Source organism: Pristis pectinata, chromosome 11 (assembly GCF_009764475.1).
Source record: "Pristis pectinata isolate sPriPec2 chromosome 11, sPriPec2.1.pri, whole genome shotgun sequence".
NCBI classification, from domain to species: Eukaryota; Metazoa; Chordata; class Chondrichthyes; order Rhinopristiformes; family Pristidae; genus Pristis; species Pristis pectinata.
The window spans coordinates 62,611,351-62,628,478 of record NC_067415.1 but is presented as its reverse complement, the minus strand read 5'-3'; the positions used below and the strand labels follow the sequence as shown (position 1 = coordinate 62,628,478).

The following is a 17,128-nucleotide window of genomic DNA, read 5'->3' as shown; positions in this document are numbered from 1 at the left end:
TTTTGCCATCAACACCATTGCACTATTATGCAGTCTCTGACCAAGAGAATTTTGAATCCAATCTACCAAGTCTCCATGGAGCCCATGTACCTTAATCTTCTGAATCAGCCAATCACAAAGGACATTATTGAAAGTCCATGTATACAACATCCACTGCCCTGCCCTCCATCTTTGTCATCTCCTTAAACTGAAGTTTGCAAGGCATGATCTCCCCTACACAAAGCCATGCTGACTATCTCTAAAGTCTACACTTTTCCAGAAGCAGATCCTACCCTTAAGAATCTTCAATAATTTCCCCGACACAGAGGCTCACCAGCCTATGATTTCCGTGGTTGTCTCTATTTCCCTTAAACAGAGGAACAACATCAGCTAATCTCCAGTCCTCTGGGGCCTCGCCTGTGGCTAGTGAGGATATCAAGGACCCAGCAATCCCCCTCTTGCCTCTCTCAATAACCTGGGATAGATCACACCAAGTCCTGGGACATCCACCTTGATGTTCAAGAGCCCCAACACCACCACTTTGATATCAACAAGCCCAAGAATATCAACATATGCCTCCCTGATCGCAATATCCTTCAGGTCCATCTTGGTGAATACTGGGGCAAAGTACTGATTTCATACACTTCCTCTGGCTCCAGGCATAAACCCTTCTTTATCCTTGAGTGGTCCTACTCTCTCCCTAGTTACCCATTTGTTTGAATACATGTATAAAATACATTGGTATTCTCTTTTAATCCTACTTGCCAAGAACATTTCATGGTCCCTTTTAGCCCTCATGATTCCCTGTTTAAGTTCTCTCCTGCTTCCTTTATTCCTCAAATGCCATCTGATCTTAGCTTTCTAAACTTTGCATGTTTTTTTTTGACTAAATTTGCAACATATCTCATCATTCAAGGTTCCCAAACCTTATCATCCTGGTCCGTCTTCCAATTGCAACAATGTCACATAACAATATAAACATAATTTTGAAAGCAGAACATTTTGCTCTATCAAAGCAATAAATTGCTTTGAAAACGCCCATTGGTGTAATGTTATGCCCAGGCAATCCCAAAGGATTGAGTATGGATTCTGAGGTGGCTAATGAGGCCCGTATGGGAACCCCAGACCTTGTCAATATCAAAGCAGTCCTCATTCTCAGAAGCCAAGAGTCTCTTCACAGGTGCCAGTTTTGGTAGATTTCAGAGCAGCCCTAAGTTGCAAACGTCTTCAGCTCCTCTAGTCCTCATTGAGGGGTCAGCAGTGGAAAGAGTGAGCAGCTTCAAGTTCTTGGGTATCAACATCTGAGGGTCTATCTTGGGCCTAACACACTGATGCAAGCATGAAGGCACACCAGTGGCTCTACTTCATTAGGAGTTTGAGGAGATTTAGTACGTCACCGAAGGCTATTGCAAATTTCTACAGATGTACAGGGGAGAGCATTCTGACGAGTTGCAACACCACCTGGTATGGAGGCTTCAATGTGCAGATCTCAAAGCTGCAGAGGGTTATAGACTCAACCAGCTCCATCATGAGCACAACCCTCCCTGCCATAGAGGAAATGTTCAAGAGGTAGCACCTCAAGAAGGCAGCATCCATCATTAAGGACCCTCACCATCTGGGGCATGCCATCTTTGTCTTACTACCATCAGGGAGGTGGTACAGGAGCCTGAAGACCCACACAACATTTCAGGAACAGCTTCTTCCCCTCTGCCATCAGATTTCTGAATCGTCCATGAACACTGCCTCGTTAATCCTCTCCTGCATTATATATTTATTTTATGACTTGTTTTACACTGTACTGCTGCTGCAAAGTAACTTTCACAACACACGTCAGTGACAATAAACCCGATTCTGAGTCTGGGAGCTAAGATTGCCTGTAAGGTGTTGTCAGAAGATTTGCCTTTGAGGTCCTTGACATTTGACATTGATGTAGGTTTACCTCTGAACACTGCCCAATTTAGCATGCAGAACATGCTCACCATTCTGGAGGTCAATCTTGCTGTGATCTTTATCTTCTCAAACTTGATGTCAAAAGAACACTTTCACAATTCTCTGCTTTGTCAACAGAATGAAGTGACAGTGTGAACAAACTTGTCACTGCCCATGTGGTTAATTATATCCCAGGTAGAAGTGAACTGTTTCAGGGTAGAGTGTCTAAGCATCAAGATAAGCTCAGTCTCTCCTCCCCCACAGTTTACAAGGACCTTGTGTATGATCAATAGAATCTATTTAAACCAAATCCTTGTTTTGATTCTGTAATAGTTCTACAGTTGGAATGAACCTTGTATTCTTAAGATTGCTTTATCAATTGATGTACAAAATTGCACTGGACACAAACTTTGTTCTAAATGTAACCATGCAAACTATTAACCTTTCATATGTTGGTTTTACTTGTTTTCCATAATCAAAAATTAAAATGATTCACCAACTTAACAACAGTTTGGCCAAAGTTTTCTGCTACAGATATGTGGCTACACCATTGAATGGTAATGACTGGCAATCACAAAACCAGTTGGTTTGGAATATGAAGTTAAACATTAATATCACTTGTATTGGTAAAGAAACTAGAATTCCATAACCTTGTAATGTTTATAGTTGAGGTATTCCTTGACTTTGATTTACAAATTTGCTCCTCTAACTCTTGGGTATGTGTCCTTGATGGCAATCTATTTCTCTATAACAAATAGCTTGCCACTCAACCCATAAGAATTGCCCCAAAATTTCATCCAGCCTGTTCACTTTAACAAATTTCACATGATGTCTTCTAGAAACTCACTTTCACAAATTGAGGAAGCTGTGATGTCTCCTAAACCTCATTACCTCTTAAGAACAGCATACACAACTTTAATTTGAAAATCAATTGACAATGATAGTTAAATGAATCAATGTAAACTTGGTGAACATCTAAAGTCTGCAAAATGTGCAGTGGCACAGTAAGCAGAATTGATGCCTCACAACTTAAGCAAACCAAGTCATTTCTGACCTTGGGTGCTATCTGTGTGGAGTTTGCACATTCTGACTATTTGGGCATCCCTTGAGTACACTAATTTCATCCCAAAACCCTGCAGGTTGGTAGGTTAATTGGCCAGGAAACTGCCACTGATCTACAAATGAATGGTAGAACATGGGAGAGTTCAGGAAAATTGGTGTGAAGGGTACTCTGTAGTCAGCACAGACTCAGGACAGGAAAAAAAAAGCCGGGTGGTGGTGGAAGGTTTTTTCCCTCTGAATGGAGGCCAGTGACTAGTGGTGTGCCGCAGGGGTCAGTGTTGGGAACCCTTGTTATTCATTCATTATATAATGATTTGGACGCAGATGTGCAAAGCTTGATCAGTAAATTTGCAGATGACATGAAATTTAGGCGCTGTTGATAGTGAAGATTATTGTCCCTCTAATGCTTGCACATCCTTTCCGTAACAAGGTGATTAGAAATGAATACTCTGGTTGAAGGAAGACCTGTGTTTTATTAAGGTTCAATGTGACTCCCTGCTTTTATTCTCTGTACCTCTGTTGATAAAGTTCAGAACTGTGCCTTATCAACCTTAATCTGACATGCACTCAGAGCCATGGGTCCCTATACCCCTTTTAGAACAGTATCTTTTGTATTGCCAATTATTGTTCCTTACAGAATCAAAGAAATATAGGTGATGCAATTTCATCCAGCCTGTTTGTATTTTGCTGCAATTTATCACTTCCTCTACACAGTTCACAAATACTACTAAGTTTTGTCATCTGCGAATTTAGAAGTTGTAGCTTGCAAACCCAAGCCCAGGTCGTTAATGCAGACTTTCATTCTTAAAAAAAAGGCAATGCCTCTAATCTTGATTCCCTAGGAAACGCGTGAAGCTTCTTGCTGTAACAATCTACCGGTAAGCTAATTTTAAGTTGCTCCTTAACCTTCAAAGGAAAACAATACAAGCTTCTCTACAATCTCCACATGATTCAATTTAGTGACAGAGGCAATTTATTCCTCAGTATCCGAGTCACGGGTCTTAAAACTTTAAACTCTGATTTACAACAGCTTTACAAATTCACAATACTTCAATTATGTCCAACAAAAACCGGCATCTGTTCATATTGATTTACTCCAGTAATACAAGCGAGAAAGATTAGAAGAGGAGCCCTTTCATGTGTGCGATGCGTGTCATTCGGCCCAACTGGTCCACGCCGACCGAGATTCCCATCTAAGGCAAGTCTTATTTGCCCAAGTTTGGCCAACATCCCTCTAAACCTTTCCTATCCAAGGAGCCCAAAATTGGGGTGTCGAAGTCGTGGGGGGCTGGTCAAACCTGTTCTCCCAATAATGATCTACACGCGGAGCCTTGGCAACAATACATTATTAGCCAGTGGGAATGTGCCGAAGATACACACTCGAGCGTAGTACATGGGAAGGCAGATTCCGGAAATTGTACAATACTCTGTAAACAGACAAGGAACTGACTTGTGGCCTATCATTTACAACCGAAACTTGCCACAAGGAGCGCGGGATTTGCACCCTTCCACCAGCTGAGCAACTGGAGTTCGCCTCACATAAATCTCTCAAGCAACCAAAATTGTAACAGCTCACAAGCAGCAAATAGTTCTGCGTTTATCATATATCGGTAATACGTCGGCGAACGCTCAAACTCACCAAAAAAACAGGCTGGAGAATACATTCGCCGTTGCAAGAGGGTTTGGTTTATCGTCTCTTTGGAGGGGCTCCATTTCCGTGTTGCAGAAAATGCGCTGCTGCCGGTCCTACTGCGCGTCAGCTTCTGCTCGGTTCCCTTTTCGCTCGCCCGGACTTTCCGGCGTCACTTCCCACCTCAAAGACTTACACCACATCCCGGCGCCGACCCCTGGCTTGTGAGCGACGGTCGGTCGCAGCGGGACACACACATTCCCCCGACGCCGCACTGCCTCTCCTTGAGTCTACACCTTTGTTGGGGGGCGTGGAATAATTAATTCAAAATGAAAGTGATGTCAGTTAATTGACATCGAAAAAGTTGTTGTTCTTTGCATCACGGAATGAAATAATAAAAACGCATGAAGCGTTCGACACAAAGATGTATCTTCGTCCATCTGCAAAGCTACCAGCCTTACAACATTAAGAATTGCAGGTCAAGGGTCTTAAATTACACACCCAAGTACTCAGATGTAGCACGCTGTTAGGCCCTTTACCCTCCCGAGTTTGTGCGGCACATCAAGCGTCCATTTACACGAACCCTACTCTTACCTATTTTAATATGTTCCCTTCCCCACCACCCCAACCTTTCCATCAACTTCCCTCGCCCCAGATTCTACTTGGTACAGTTTACAGTGGCCGATTAACCTACCAACCTGCACGTCTTCGGGATGTGGGAGGAAACCCCACACCATCTCAGAGAACCTACAAACTCCACACAGCACCAGAGCTGAGGATGGAACCCAGGTCGTTGGAGGTGAGCGACAACAGCTCTACCAGTTGTGCCACTGTGTTGCACACAACAAAAAAGTGCCTTCTTGCATATAAAATTTAGGCAACCATGTCAAATTGTTGAACCTTACAGTTACTGTTCCGAAAAACAATGCTCTTAACGTGTTAAAATGCAACTTTTGTTTTCCTCCACCACCCTTTCAATGTGTCAGACCCCAACAATCCTAGGATGAAAACTTTTGCTCATCTCCCTCTAATCCTTCTAGCGATAACTTTAAATCTATGCCCCCTGTTTTTTTGACTTCTTTGTTAAAGGGAAAAAGAAGCTACCTATTTCCATCTTCTAGGCCCCACATGATTTATGTAGTTCAGTGAAGTCTCCCTTCGGCCTCTGTTCCAAGGAAAACCATCTTAGCTAATCTAGTCTTTCTTCATATAACTTTCCAACTCTGGAAACATGTACACAAATCTCTTCTACACCCTCTCCAGGGAAATCATTATCTTTCTGTAATGTGACCAGGATTTCATGTAGTACTCAAGCTGTGGCCCAGCTGCAGAATTCTAGCATAACCAGGAAGTGTCCCATAACCCTTTATAACTATCTTTTTGACCCTTCTGAATATCTAAGAATCTGCAGGCATACACTCCAAGGCCGCTCTGCTTGGGCACAACACTCAATATTCTCTTATTTCTTGCATGTCCCCAAAATGTATTCCCTCACACTTCCATTTACCATTTTTTTCCTGCCCAACTTCCTGTAGTCTAAAGCGTTCCTCCTCTCTGTCAACCACACAGTTAATTTTTATCATCTGCAAGTTTCGTGGGATCGAGTTTAAGAGCCGCGAGGTAATGATGCAGCTCTACAAAATTCTGGTTAGACCACACTGAGAGTATTGTGTCCATTTCTGGTCACCTCCTTATAGGAAGGATGTGGAAGCATTGGAAAGGGTGCAGAGGAGATTTACCAGGATGCTGCCTGGTTTAGAGAGTATGCATTATGAGGAGAGACTAAGGGAGCTAGGGCTTCACTCTTTGGAGAGAAGGAGGATGAGGGGAGACATGATGGAGGTATACAAAATATTAAGAGGAATAGATAGAGTAGACAGCCAGCGCCTCTTTCCCAGGGCACCAACCCTCAATACAAGAGGTCATGGCTTTAAAGTAATGGGTGGGAAGTTCAAGGGAGATATCAGAGGAGGGTTTTTTACCCAGAGAGTGGTTGTGGCATGGAATGCGCTGCCTGGGGTGGTGGTGGAGACAGGTACATTGGTCAAATTCAAGAGATTGCTAGATAAGCATATGGAGGAATTTAAAATAGAGGGAGGAAGGTGTTAGATAGTCTTAGGCGGGGTTTAAAGGTCGGCACAACATTGTGGGCCGAAGGGCCTGTATTGTGCTATGATTCTATAAGTTTCTTTAAGCAGAGGGTTGTGGTGGAGGGAGTGCATTCAGATTGGAGGGCTGTGACTAGTGGTGTCCCGCAGGGATCGGTTCTGGGACCTCTGCTTTTTGTGATATTTATTAACGACTTAGATGAGGGGGTGGAAGGGTGGGTTAGCAAGTTTGCAGATGACACAAAGATCGGTGGTGTTGTGGATAGTGTGGAGGGCTGTAGAAGCTTGCAGAGGGATATTGATAGGATGCAGAGCTGGGCTGACAAGTGGCAGATGGAGTTCAATCCAGAGAAGTGTGAGGTGGTACACTTTGGAAGGACAAACTCCAAGGCGGAGTACAAGGTAAATGGCAGGATTCTGGGCAGTGTAGAGGAGCAGAGGGATCTGGGGGTTCATATCCACAGATCCCTGAAAGTTGCCTCACAGGTGGATAGGGTAGTTAAGAAAGCTTATGGGATGTTAGCTTTCATAAGTTGGGGGATCGAGTTTAAGAGCCGCAAAGTGATGATGCAGCTTTACAAAACTCTGGTTAGGACACACTTGGAGTACTGTGTCCAGTTCTGATCACCTCATTATAGGAAGGATGTGGAGGCGTTGGAAAGGGTGCAGAGGAGATTTACCAGGATGCTGCCTGGATTAGAGCATATGGAATATGAGGAGAGGCTTAAGGTGCTAGGGCTTTATTCACTGGAAAGGAGGAGGATGAGAGGAGACATGATAGAGGTATATAAAATATTGAGAGGAATAGATAGAGTAGACAGTCAGCGCCTCAAGACAAGAGGACATGGCTTTAAGGTTATGGGTGGGAGGTTCAGGGGAGGTCAGGGGGAGGTTTTTCACCTAGAGAGTGGTTGGTGCATGGAATGCACTGCCTGGGGTGGTGGTGGAGGCAGATACATTGGACAGATTCAAGAGTTTGTTGGATAGGCACGTGGAGGAATGTGAGATAGAGGGATATGCAGGAGGAAAGGGTTAGATAGTGTGAGGGTGGTTTGATGGATGGCACAACATGGTGGGCTGAAGGGCCTGTATTGTGCCGTATTGTTCTATGGGTTTATCATGCACCCTACATTAAGGCATACATTATTAATGAATATGTACAGAAAGCAAGGGACCAGCTACTGACCCCTGTAGAATTCCACGGGTAACGGAGTTCCAGTCTCAAAAACAACCATGATCCATCAGCCACCTAATAATAGTTCAAATAACAGAACCAATTAACTTACTAAGAACTTCTCCACTTTCCAGCAGGGTCCAAGCACAAATATAAATTTCTGACACATTTTAATCTTTTTTTATTAGATGGGATTTGAGTAGATGTATGGAGTGAGATGATAGAAGATGGTCAGCAAGATAAAGTTTACAAGGGCTTGCACCACAGGTTGTAGTTGATCTGAAATTTATTCACAATACCCCTGATATTTAACTCCAATAATGCTTTCTTGGTGAGAATTGCACACTTCTACCATCCAAAATATGCCCTTCCTGTTCCTGACTCCACCTTGCAGTTATTTTAATAATAGGTTAATGAAGCTGAATGCTGAACTTACACCACAAAGAATTCTAATTTAGATCTGTAAATTGCCCCTTTAGTGTATTCCTGCTGGATTTGTATATTGGTCAGATGTGATCTAACCTGAATTTTACAAATATACTTTGACCCCTTTGAAGAAGAAACACACCTCTCAGATGATATTGGCCTCCTTACTTACTTTCTAGAGTAATACAGCATGGAAACGGGCCCTTCGGCCCAACTCATCCATACTGACAGTAAGCTAGTCCCATCTAAACCTCTCCTATCCATGTACTTAACTGGATGGCTTTTAAACATTGCTAATGTGACCGCCTCAACCACCATTTCTGGTAGCTCATTCCAAATATGCACCACCCTTTGTATGAAGAAACTGCTACTGATGTCCCTTTTAAATTTCACCTCTGATCTTAAACCTATGCCCTCTTGTTTTTAGTACCACCTCCATGGGAAAAATGATGTGCTTTCATTGTGTCTATACCCCTCATGATTTTATATACCTCTACTGGGTCACCCCTCAGTCTCCTACGTTCCAGTGAGGAAAAGTCCTAGTCTACACAATTTCTCCTTGTAACTTCCCTACAACAGGGTGACCAATTCTGTACACAGTCCTTTAAGTGCAGCCTCACTAACATCTTATACAACTGCAACATAACTTCCCAACTCTGATACTCAGTGCCCTGACTGATGAAGGCCAGTGTGCCAAACAACAACTTCACCACCTTAACTAACTGTGATGCCATTTTCAGCGAACTATGCACTTGCATTCCTAGGTCCCTCCATTCCATAACACTGCCCAACACCCTAACATTCACTGTACAGGTCCTATCCTGGTTTGATCTCCCAAAATGCAATACCTCATCTATCTGGATTGAAAGCCATTTACCAGTGCTTGGCTCACATGCCTAGCTGTTCAAGATTACCTAGTAATTTTTCATAACCTTATACACTATTTACAACACCACCTTTTTTAGTATCATCCACAAGCTTACTAACCATGCCTTGTACATTCATATCCAAATTGTTCATAAAGTTACAAACAACAAAGGTCCCAGCACCAACCCCTGTGACACACCACTAGACACAGACCTCCAGTCTGAGAAACAGGGTGACAGGCGGTGGTGTGGTGGATCCGGGAACCCCACAAGTCGGCGACGGCAGACCACAGGCCGGAGGTGAATTGAGCTCCCCTGTCTGAGGTGATATGTCCGGGAGACCGAAACGGGCCACCCAAGTTGACAAAAGGGCCCGCGCGCAGGACTGGGTGGAGGTGTCTGTGAGGGGAGTGGCTTCAGGCCAGCGGGTAAAGTGGTCGACAATTGTGAGGAGGTACCGCGCTCCTCGGGAGACTGGGAGGGGGCCGACCAGGTGGACATGGATATGGTCGAACCTCCAGCGGGTGGGTTGAAAATCCTGCAGGGGGGCCTTGACGTGCTGCTGTACTTTCGAGGTCTGGCAATGAGTGCAGGACGGGGCACATTCGGAAACCTGTTTACGCAGGCCATGCCAGACGAACTTGTCTGACACCATCCGGACAGTAGTCCGGATGGATGGGTGTGCAAGGCCATGGATGGAATCAAACACCCGTTGGCGCCAGGCAGCTGGGACGATGGGGTGGGGTCTACCTGTGGAGATATCGGAGAGCAGGGTCGCTCTCCGGGGCCTACCAGTAGGTCTTGCAGTTGCAGGCCCGAGACTGCGGTGCAATAGCTGGGCATCTCCATGTCCATTTGCTGTGCCTCCGCCAATGTGCCGAAATCCACCCCCTGGGACAAAACTTGGATGGTGGGCCGTGACAGTGCATCTGCGACCACGTTCCCTTTCCCAGACAGACGGCAGACGTCAGTGGTGAACTCTGAGATGTACGACAAGTGCCGCTGCTGCTGTGCTGACCAGGGATCTGAGACCTTGTTGAAGGTGAAGGTCAATGGCTTGTGGTCGGTGAAAGCTGTAAACGGCCTGCCCTCCAGGAAGTATCAGAAGTGTCTGATGACCAGGTACAACGCCAACAGCTCGCGGTCGAAGGCACTATATTTGAGCTCTGGTGGTCGAAGGTGCCTGCTGAAGAACGCCAGCGGTTCCCAATGCCCTTCGATAAGCTGTTCTAGAACACCTCCTACCACTGTGCTGAAGGCATCGACCGTGAGGGCAGTCGGGACGTCCGTGCGAGGATGCACCAACATGACCGCGTCCGCCAAGGCCTGCTTGGTTTCAACGAATGCGGTGTGAGCCTCTTCCGACCAAACAATGTCCTTGCTTCCACCTGACAGGAGAGCAAACAACGGGTGCATGATGCGGGCCGCAGATGGTATGAACCGGTGATAAAAGTTTATCATACCGAGGAATTCCTGCAGGCCCTTGATGGAGGTGGGTCTGGCGAAATGGCAGATGGCATCGACCTTCGCAGGCAGGGGCGTGGTGCCGTGTTTGTCGATCTGATGGCCCAGGAAATCGATTGTCTCCAGCCCGAATTGGTATTTGGCTGGGTTGATAGTCAGGCCGAAATCCCTCAGGTGAGAAAAGAGTTGGCGGAGGTGCGTGAAATGTTCCTGGCGGCTGTTGCTGGCGATCAAGATGTCGTTGAGGTATATGAAGGCGAAGGCGAAGTCAAGGTCGCGCCTGACTGTGTCAATCAGTCGTTGGAAGGACTGAGCAGCGTTCTTGAGACCAAAGGGCATCCGGATGAATTCAAAGAGGCCAAAAGGTGTGACCAGCGCCATCTTCGGAACGTTGTCCGGTTGCACCGGGATCTGGTGATACCTGCGGACGAGGTCGACCTTGGAAAAAATGGACCACCCATGCAGGTTGGCAGCAAAGTCCTGAATGTGCGGCACGGGGTACCGGTCCAGGGTAGTAATGTTGTTGAGGCACCAGTAATCGCCACAGGGTCGCCAGCCTCCGGCTGCTTTGGGGACCACGTGTAGCGGAGCGGCCCATGGGCTGTCCGACCTGCGGATGATCCCCAGCTCCTCCATTTTTTTGAATTCCTCTTTCGCGAGGCGGAGCTTGTCCGGGGGTAGCCGCCGGGCACGGGCGTGGAGGGGAGGGCCCTGGGTGGGGATGTGATGCTGGACGCCGTGCTTGGGCAAGGTGGTGGAGAACTGGGGTATTAGTACAGACGAGAACTCTGCCAGGACCCTGGCAAACTCATTGGTTGACGTGGTGACAGAGTCGAGGTGTGGGGCCAGTAGCTTGGCCTCACCCGAGAACGTCTGGAAGGTCCTGACATGTACCAAACTCTTACCCCGCAGGTCAACCAGCAGACTGTTGCCGCGAAGGAAGTCTGCCCCGAGGAGTGGTTGCGCGACGGCAGCCAGGATGAACCTCCAAGTAAAGTTGCAGGTGCCGAACTGGAGGCGTACCAAACGGGTGCCAAAGGTCCAAATGACGCTGCCGTTGGCGGCTCTGAGGGTGGGTCCTGGTGTGCAGTTGCGAGTCTCGCAGCTGTTGGGAGGCATGACGCTGACTTCGGCTCCGGTATCCACTTGGAACCGATGTCCGGAACGCCTGTCCCACACATGCAAGAGGCTATCCGGGTGGCCAGCCGCCGTAGCCATCAGTGGCGGCTGGCTCTGGCGTTTCCCAGAAACCTGCATGGTGGCCGGCATCTGCGGACGTCAGTGCCCCACCGCTGGTGGTAGAAACACCATTGGTCGGTCGGTGTCTCAGACCTGGTGACGGGTTGGGTGCGTTCGATTGCCGGGTCTGCCCTGCTGGGCCGCAGGGTACGTGGCGTGGCAACGTGCTCGACAGACGCCCCACTCTCCTTTTTCGCCCGCCAAAGGACATCCGCCCGGGTGGCCACCTTCCGGGGATCGCTGAAATCGGCATCTGCCAGGAGCAGATGGATGTCATCGGGTAACTGCTCCAGGAAGATCTGCTCAAACAGCAGGCAGGGTTTATGCCCGTCTACCAGGGCCAACATCTCGTTCGTGAGAGTGGAGGGGGGTCTGTCGCCCAACCCATCAAGGTGGAGGAGGCGGGAGGCCCGTTCGCGTCGGGAAAGGCCAAAAGTCTCGAGAAGGAGGGTCTTGAACTTATCGTACTTCTCCTCCTCCGGGGGTGCCTGGATGAAGTCCTCGACTTGGGCTGTGGTGTCTTGGTCGAGGGTGCTCACCATGTATTAGTACTTGGTGTCGTCCCTGGTGATCTGACGAATCTGGAACTGGGCCTCGGCCTGGTCGAACCAGACACGGGGCCAGAGGATCCAGAAGGTGGGCAGTTTAAGGGCTACTGCCTGTACCTCTTCCTGTGCAGACATCGTGGGTCCAAAAACGTTTGGGCCCGTCGGGGTCACCAATGTAAGCGGCTAGCTACACACTACAAAATGAAGACACAGAGTCACTGGTTCGAAATCAGAAGTTGAATGAACAACAGGAACGCGGTGCGCCATTAATATCCGAAAATTTCCCGCACTACAGTTCCCGCGCTGATATCACACGCGGGTCACCTGACCTTCCCGCGCGCAGGCTTTCCTAGCCTGACGATGGGGAAGAAGGAGGCCCCCACGCCATCTTGGATCGGGGCCTCCGACGACGTTCGCGATGTCGGGAGCCAGTTCAATGCCTGTGCGGTATGTCGCCACAAGGTATTACATTTTTATAAGTTAAGCGAGGAAAGGACTTGCACAGAGCCCTGGGGAGTGTTGTAGAACTAGAGGTGTAGGTATATCATTCTCTGAAAGTGATGATATAGGTAGTCAGGGTGGTGAAGAAAGCTTTGAACACAGTTGCCTTCATCAGTCAGAATATTGAGTGCAGGAGCTGGGACGTCATGTTACAGCTGTACAAGACATTGCTAAGGCCACATTTGGAGTACTGCATACAGTTCTGGTTGCCCTATTGCAGAAAGGATGTAATTAAACTGGAGAGGACGCAAAAGGGATTTATGAGGGTGTTACCAGGACAAGAGGGCTTGGATTATAAGGAAAGGGTGAATAGGCTAAAACCTTTTTCTTCTGGAGTGTAAGAGGCAGAGGGGCGACTTCAGGCGAGCTTGAAGAAGTCTCTGCCTAACTACTATCAACACATCACCTGCAGTACTAGCGGACTCAACACACTTGACCACTGCAACATCACCATCAAGAATGCATACAGCGCCATCCCTCAGCCACACTGTGGTAAATCCGATCACCTGGCTATGCTTCTTTGCCTGAGACAGAGACTAAAGAGCGTGACACTGGTGGAGAGGACTACGAAGAGCTAGACGGCAGAGGTGGAGGAGTGAATTCAGGAATGCATCAAGTCGGTGGACTGGACCACGTTCAAGGATTCGTCAGCGGACCTAAATGAATATGACACAGTCGTCACTGACTTCATAAGGACATGCATGGACGAGTGTGTACCCACAAAGACATTCCAAGTTTACCCCCAACAGAAGCCGTGGATGAACCAGGAGATTCATAATCTTCTGAGGGCTAGATCTGTAGTGTTTAGGGCTGGCGGCCCAGAGTCATACAAGAAGTCCAGATATGACCTCTGGAAGGCCATTGTGAGTGCAAAGAGGCAATTTCAGACTCAACTGGTATCACAGATGGATGCTCAACAACCATGCCAGGGCTTGCACAATTTTACTTCCTACAAGGCAAGATTGGGTAGCATAAGTGGCAATGACCCATCACTCCCGGATGAGCTCAATCCCTTTTATGCATGCTTTGATAGGGAGAACTATGACACACCCACATGAGCCTCCACATCTGCGGATGACCCTGTAACTTCAGTCTCTGAGGCCGACGTCTAGGCATTCTTCGAGAGGGTGAATCCACGAAAGGCATCTGGTCCAGATGGCATACCTGGCTGACTACTAAAGATCTGTGTGGCCAAATGGCTGGAGTATTTACGGACATATTCAACCTCTCGCTTCTGCAGTCTGAGGTTCCCACCTGCTTCAAAAAGGTATCTATTTGCACTGGTGCCCAAGAGCAGCATGGTGACCTGCCTCAATGACTACAATCCGGTAGCATTTACATCAAGCATAATAAAGTGCTTCAAGAAGTTGATTTTGGCATGAGGACTCCTGCCTCAGAGATGACCTGGATCCACTCCAATTTGCCTACCATCACAACAGGTCAACAGCAGATGCGACTTCTCTGGCTCTTCATTCTGCTCTGGACCATCTGGACAACACAAACTCGTACATAAGGTTGTTATTTATCAACTGCAGCTCAGTGTTCAACACAATCACCCCATCCAAACTCATCATCAAGCTTCAAGACCTAGGCCTCTGTACCTCCCTCTGCAACTGGATACTGGACTTCCTCATCGGCAGACCTCAGTCAGTGAGGATTGGTAACAACATCTCCTCCTCGCTGATCAATACAGGTGCACCTCAAGGCTGTGTGCTTTGCCCCTGCTGTACTCTCCATACACACATGATTGTGTAGCTAGGGACAGCTCCAATGCAGTCTTCAAATTTGCCGGTAACACTACTGTTTCTGGATAAATCACAGGTGGCGATGAGTCAGTGTACAGGAGCGAGATAGGACACCTGGTTGAGTGGTGCCGCGACAACAACCTCTCGCTCAATGTCAGCAAAACTACAGAGCTGATTGTCGACTTCAGGAAGGGGAAGCAGGGCGAACATGAATCAGTCTACATTGGGGATCGGCGGTGGAGAGAGTCAATAGCTTTAAATTCCCGGGTGTTGACATATCGGATGACCTATCCTGAGCCCAGCACATAGATGCAATCATAAGGAAGGCGCGCCTGTGCCTTTACTTTCTTAAGCGGTTAAGGAGGTTTGGCAACACTCTAACAAACTTCTACAGATATTCTTTTGAAAGTATCCTGACTGGTTGCATCATAGTCTGGTACAGCAATTTGAATACTCAGGAATGGATGAAGCTGCAGAGAGTAGTGGTCTCTGCCTAATACATCACAGGCACATCCCTCCTCACCATTGGTAGTATCAACAGGAGGTGCTGCCTCAAGAAAACAACATCCATCATCAAGGATCCCCACCAACCACGCCATGCCATCTTTTCACTGCTACCTTTGGGCAGGAGGTACAGAAGCCTGAAGTCCCACACCTCCAGGTTCAAGAACAGTTACTTCCCTTCAACCATCTGGTTCTTGAATCAACCAGCAAAACCCTAATCACCACTAGCTTAGCAACATTATGACCACTTTGATCACTTTGCAGTAAAATGGGCTTTTTTGTTGTTCTAATTGTGTTCTTTCTTGTGAAAATTGTGTATAATTTATGTTTTTCTGGTGAATGCTGCTTATATGATTCTATGTGTGTGTGATGCTGTTTTTTCTCATTGCACCTATGCATACATGTACTTGTGCATATAAGAATAAACTCGACTTTGTGACTTTGACTTTGACCTTATGGAGGTTTATAAAATCATGAGAGGTGAATAGTCAAAGGCTTTTCCCTGCGGTAGGGGAATCCAAAACTAGAGGACATAGGTTTAAAGTGAGAGAGTATAGATATAAAAGGGACCTGAGGAGCAACTTTTTCCACAGAAGGTGGTGAGTATATGAAATGAGCTGCCAGAGGAAGTGGTAGAGGCGGGTACAGTTACAACATTTAAAAACAATTTGGACATTTAAATGGATAGAAAAGATTTAGAGGGATATGAGCAAGCAAATGGGACCAGCTCAGTTTGGTAACTTGGTCGGCACGGATGGGTTGGGCCATTGCTGTGTGACTCTATGACTCTGTGACCCACAGATCCCTGGGGGTTTCACAAATTCTGACAATGTAGATAAAGTGACTCATTTGTTTGCAAGTGTATGAATGGCAGGGCACTGGCTTGAAACTTTCTCACCGTTTTCTCTCCGCAAGCAATTAGTACTCCTGTGGCAGCTAGTGTGAACAATGAAACCAAGACTTACAATTCAGATTGATGGAAAAAGAACTTGGAAGACAATGAATGGAAGTTGAGTTAAGACAAGTTGTGCCCTGATAAACATCACTGCTCTTTGAATGCTAACTGGTTCACTCAACACGGTAAAATGGGGATCATCATGGAAAAAGCTGTAAAGAAGGTTACCTGTTCAATGAGTGAAAAGAAGCAATTAGAGAATGAGAACATAGACAAAAGAATGTCAGAGCTGCAAAATGCAAAGCAGTAAGTCATGCCTGGCAGGCCAGGCTGGACATGCCCTCCATTTGCAGAGGAAAGCAAGAAAATACACTCTCAAGCAAAAAGGTCTTAAAAATATTTCCTGCCTGGCTCCTCGGAGCTCAGAGCAGGGATAAAGACACCATGAGGCTGAAAGAGAATTGAGTTTCATTTCATTGTTTTCTATTGCCAGGATCAGGCTGTGAGATTAAGCATCCTCTTAAGTAACTGAATGGAAATGGTGGCAGTGGTTGGTTGAATAAATAATTCAACTGAAGTGAATTCTTGCCCATTTACTTTGAGATAAGGGGAGACCTCAAAAATCTTTACAGTTCTTTGTAAAAGATTAAATAAATAACGCAAATTTGGCAGGAACGAAAAGCAGGGTCTCATTCTGAACCACATTCCGTGAACATTTTGAAGTTAACCATAGAACCCTACAGCACAGAAAACAGGCCATTCGGCCCTTCTAGTCTATGCCGAAACTTTATTCCGCTAGTCCCATTGACCTGCACCTAGTCCATAACCCTCCAGACCTCTCCCATCCAATTTATTCTTAAAACTTATAAGTGAGCCCGCATTTACCATGTCAGATGGCAGCTCATTCCACACTCCCACCATTCTCTGAGTGAAGAAGTTCCCCCTAATGTTCCCCCTAGATCTTTCCCCCTTCACCCTAAAGCCGTGTCCTCTCGTATTTATCTCTCCTAATCTGGGTGGAAAGAGCCTACTCACATTTACTCTGTCTATACCACTCA

General features: G+C 46.8%; 1 protein-coding gene across 4 annotated transcripts in view; it reads right to left on the bottom strand.

Moving 5' to 3' along the window:
• abcc4 (ATP-binding cassette, sub-family C (CFTR/MRP), member 4) overlaps positions 1-5,004 on the bottom strand; it is a 353,844-nt gene extending 348,840 nt beyond the window's left edge. For all 4 annotated transcript variants that reach the window (XM_052025926.1, XM_052025927.1, XM_052025928.1 and 1 more), the window contains exon 1: positions 4,610-5,004. In XM_052025926.1, the coding sequence (XP_051881886.1) occupies positions 4,610-4,683 (74 nt within the window). In that variant the 5' untranslated portion in view covers positions 4,684-5,004. The remainder of the gene's footprint in view (positions 1-4,609) is intronic.
• Between the last annotated feature and the right edge of the window lie 12,124 nt (positions 5,005-17,128).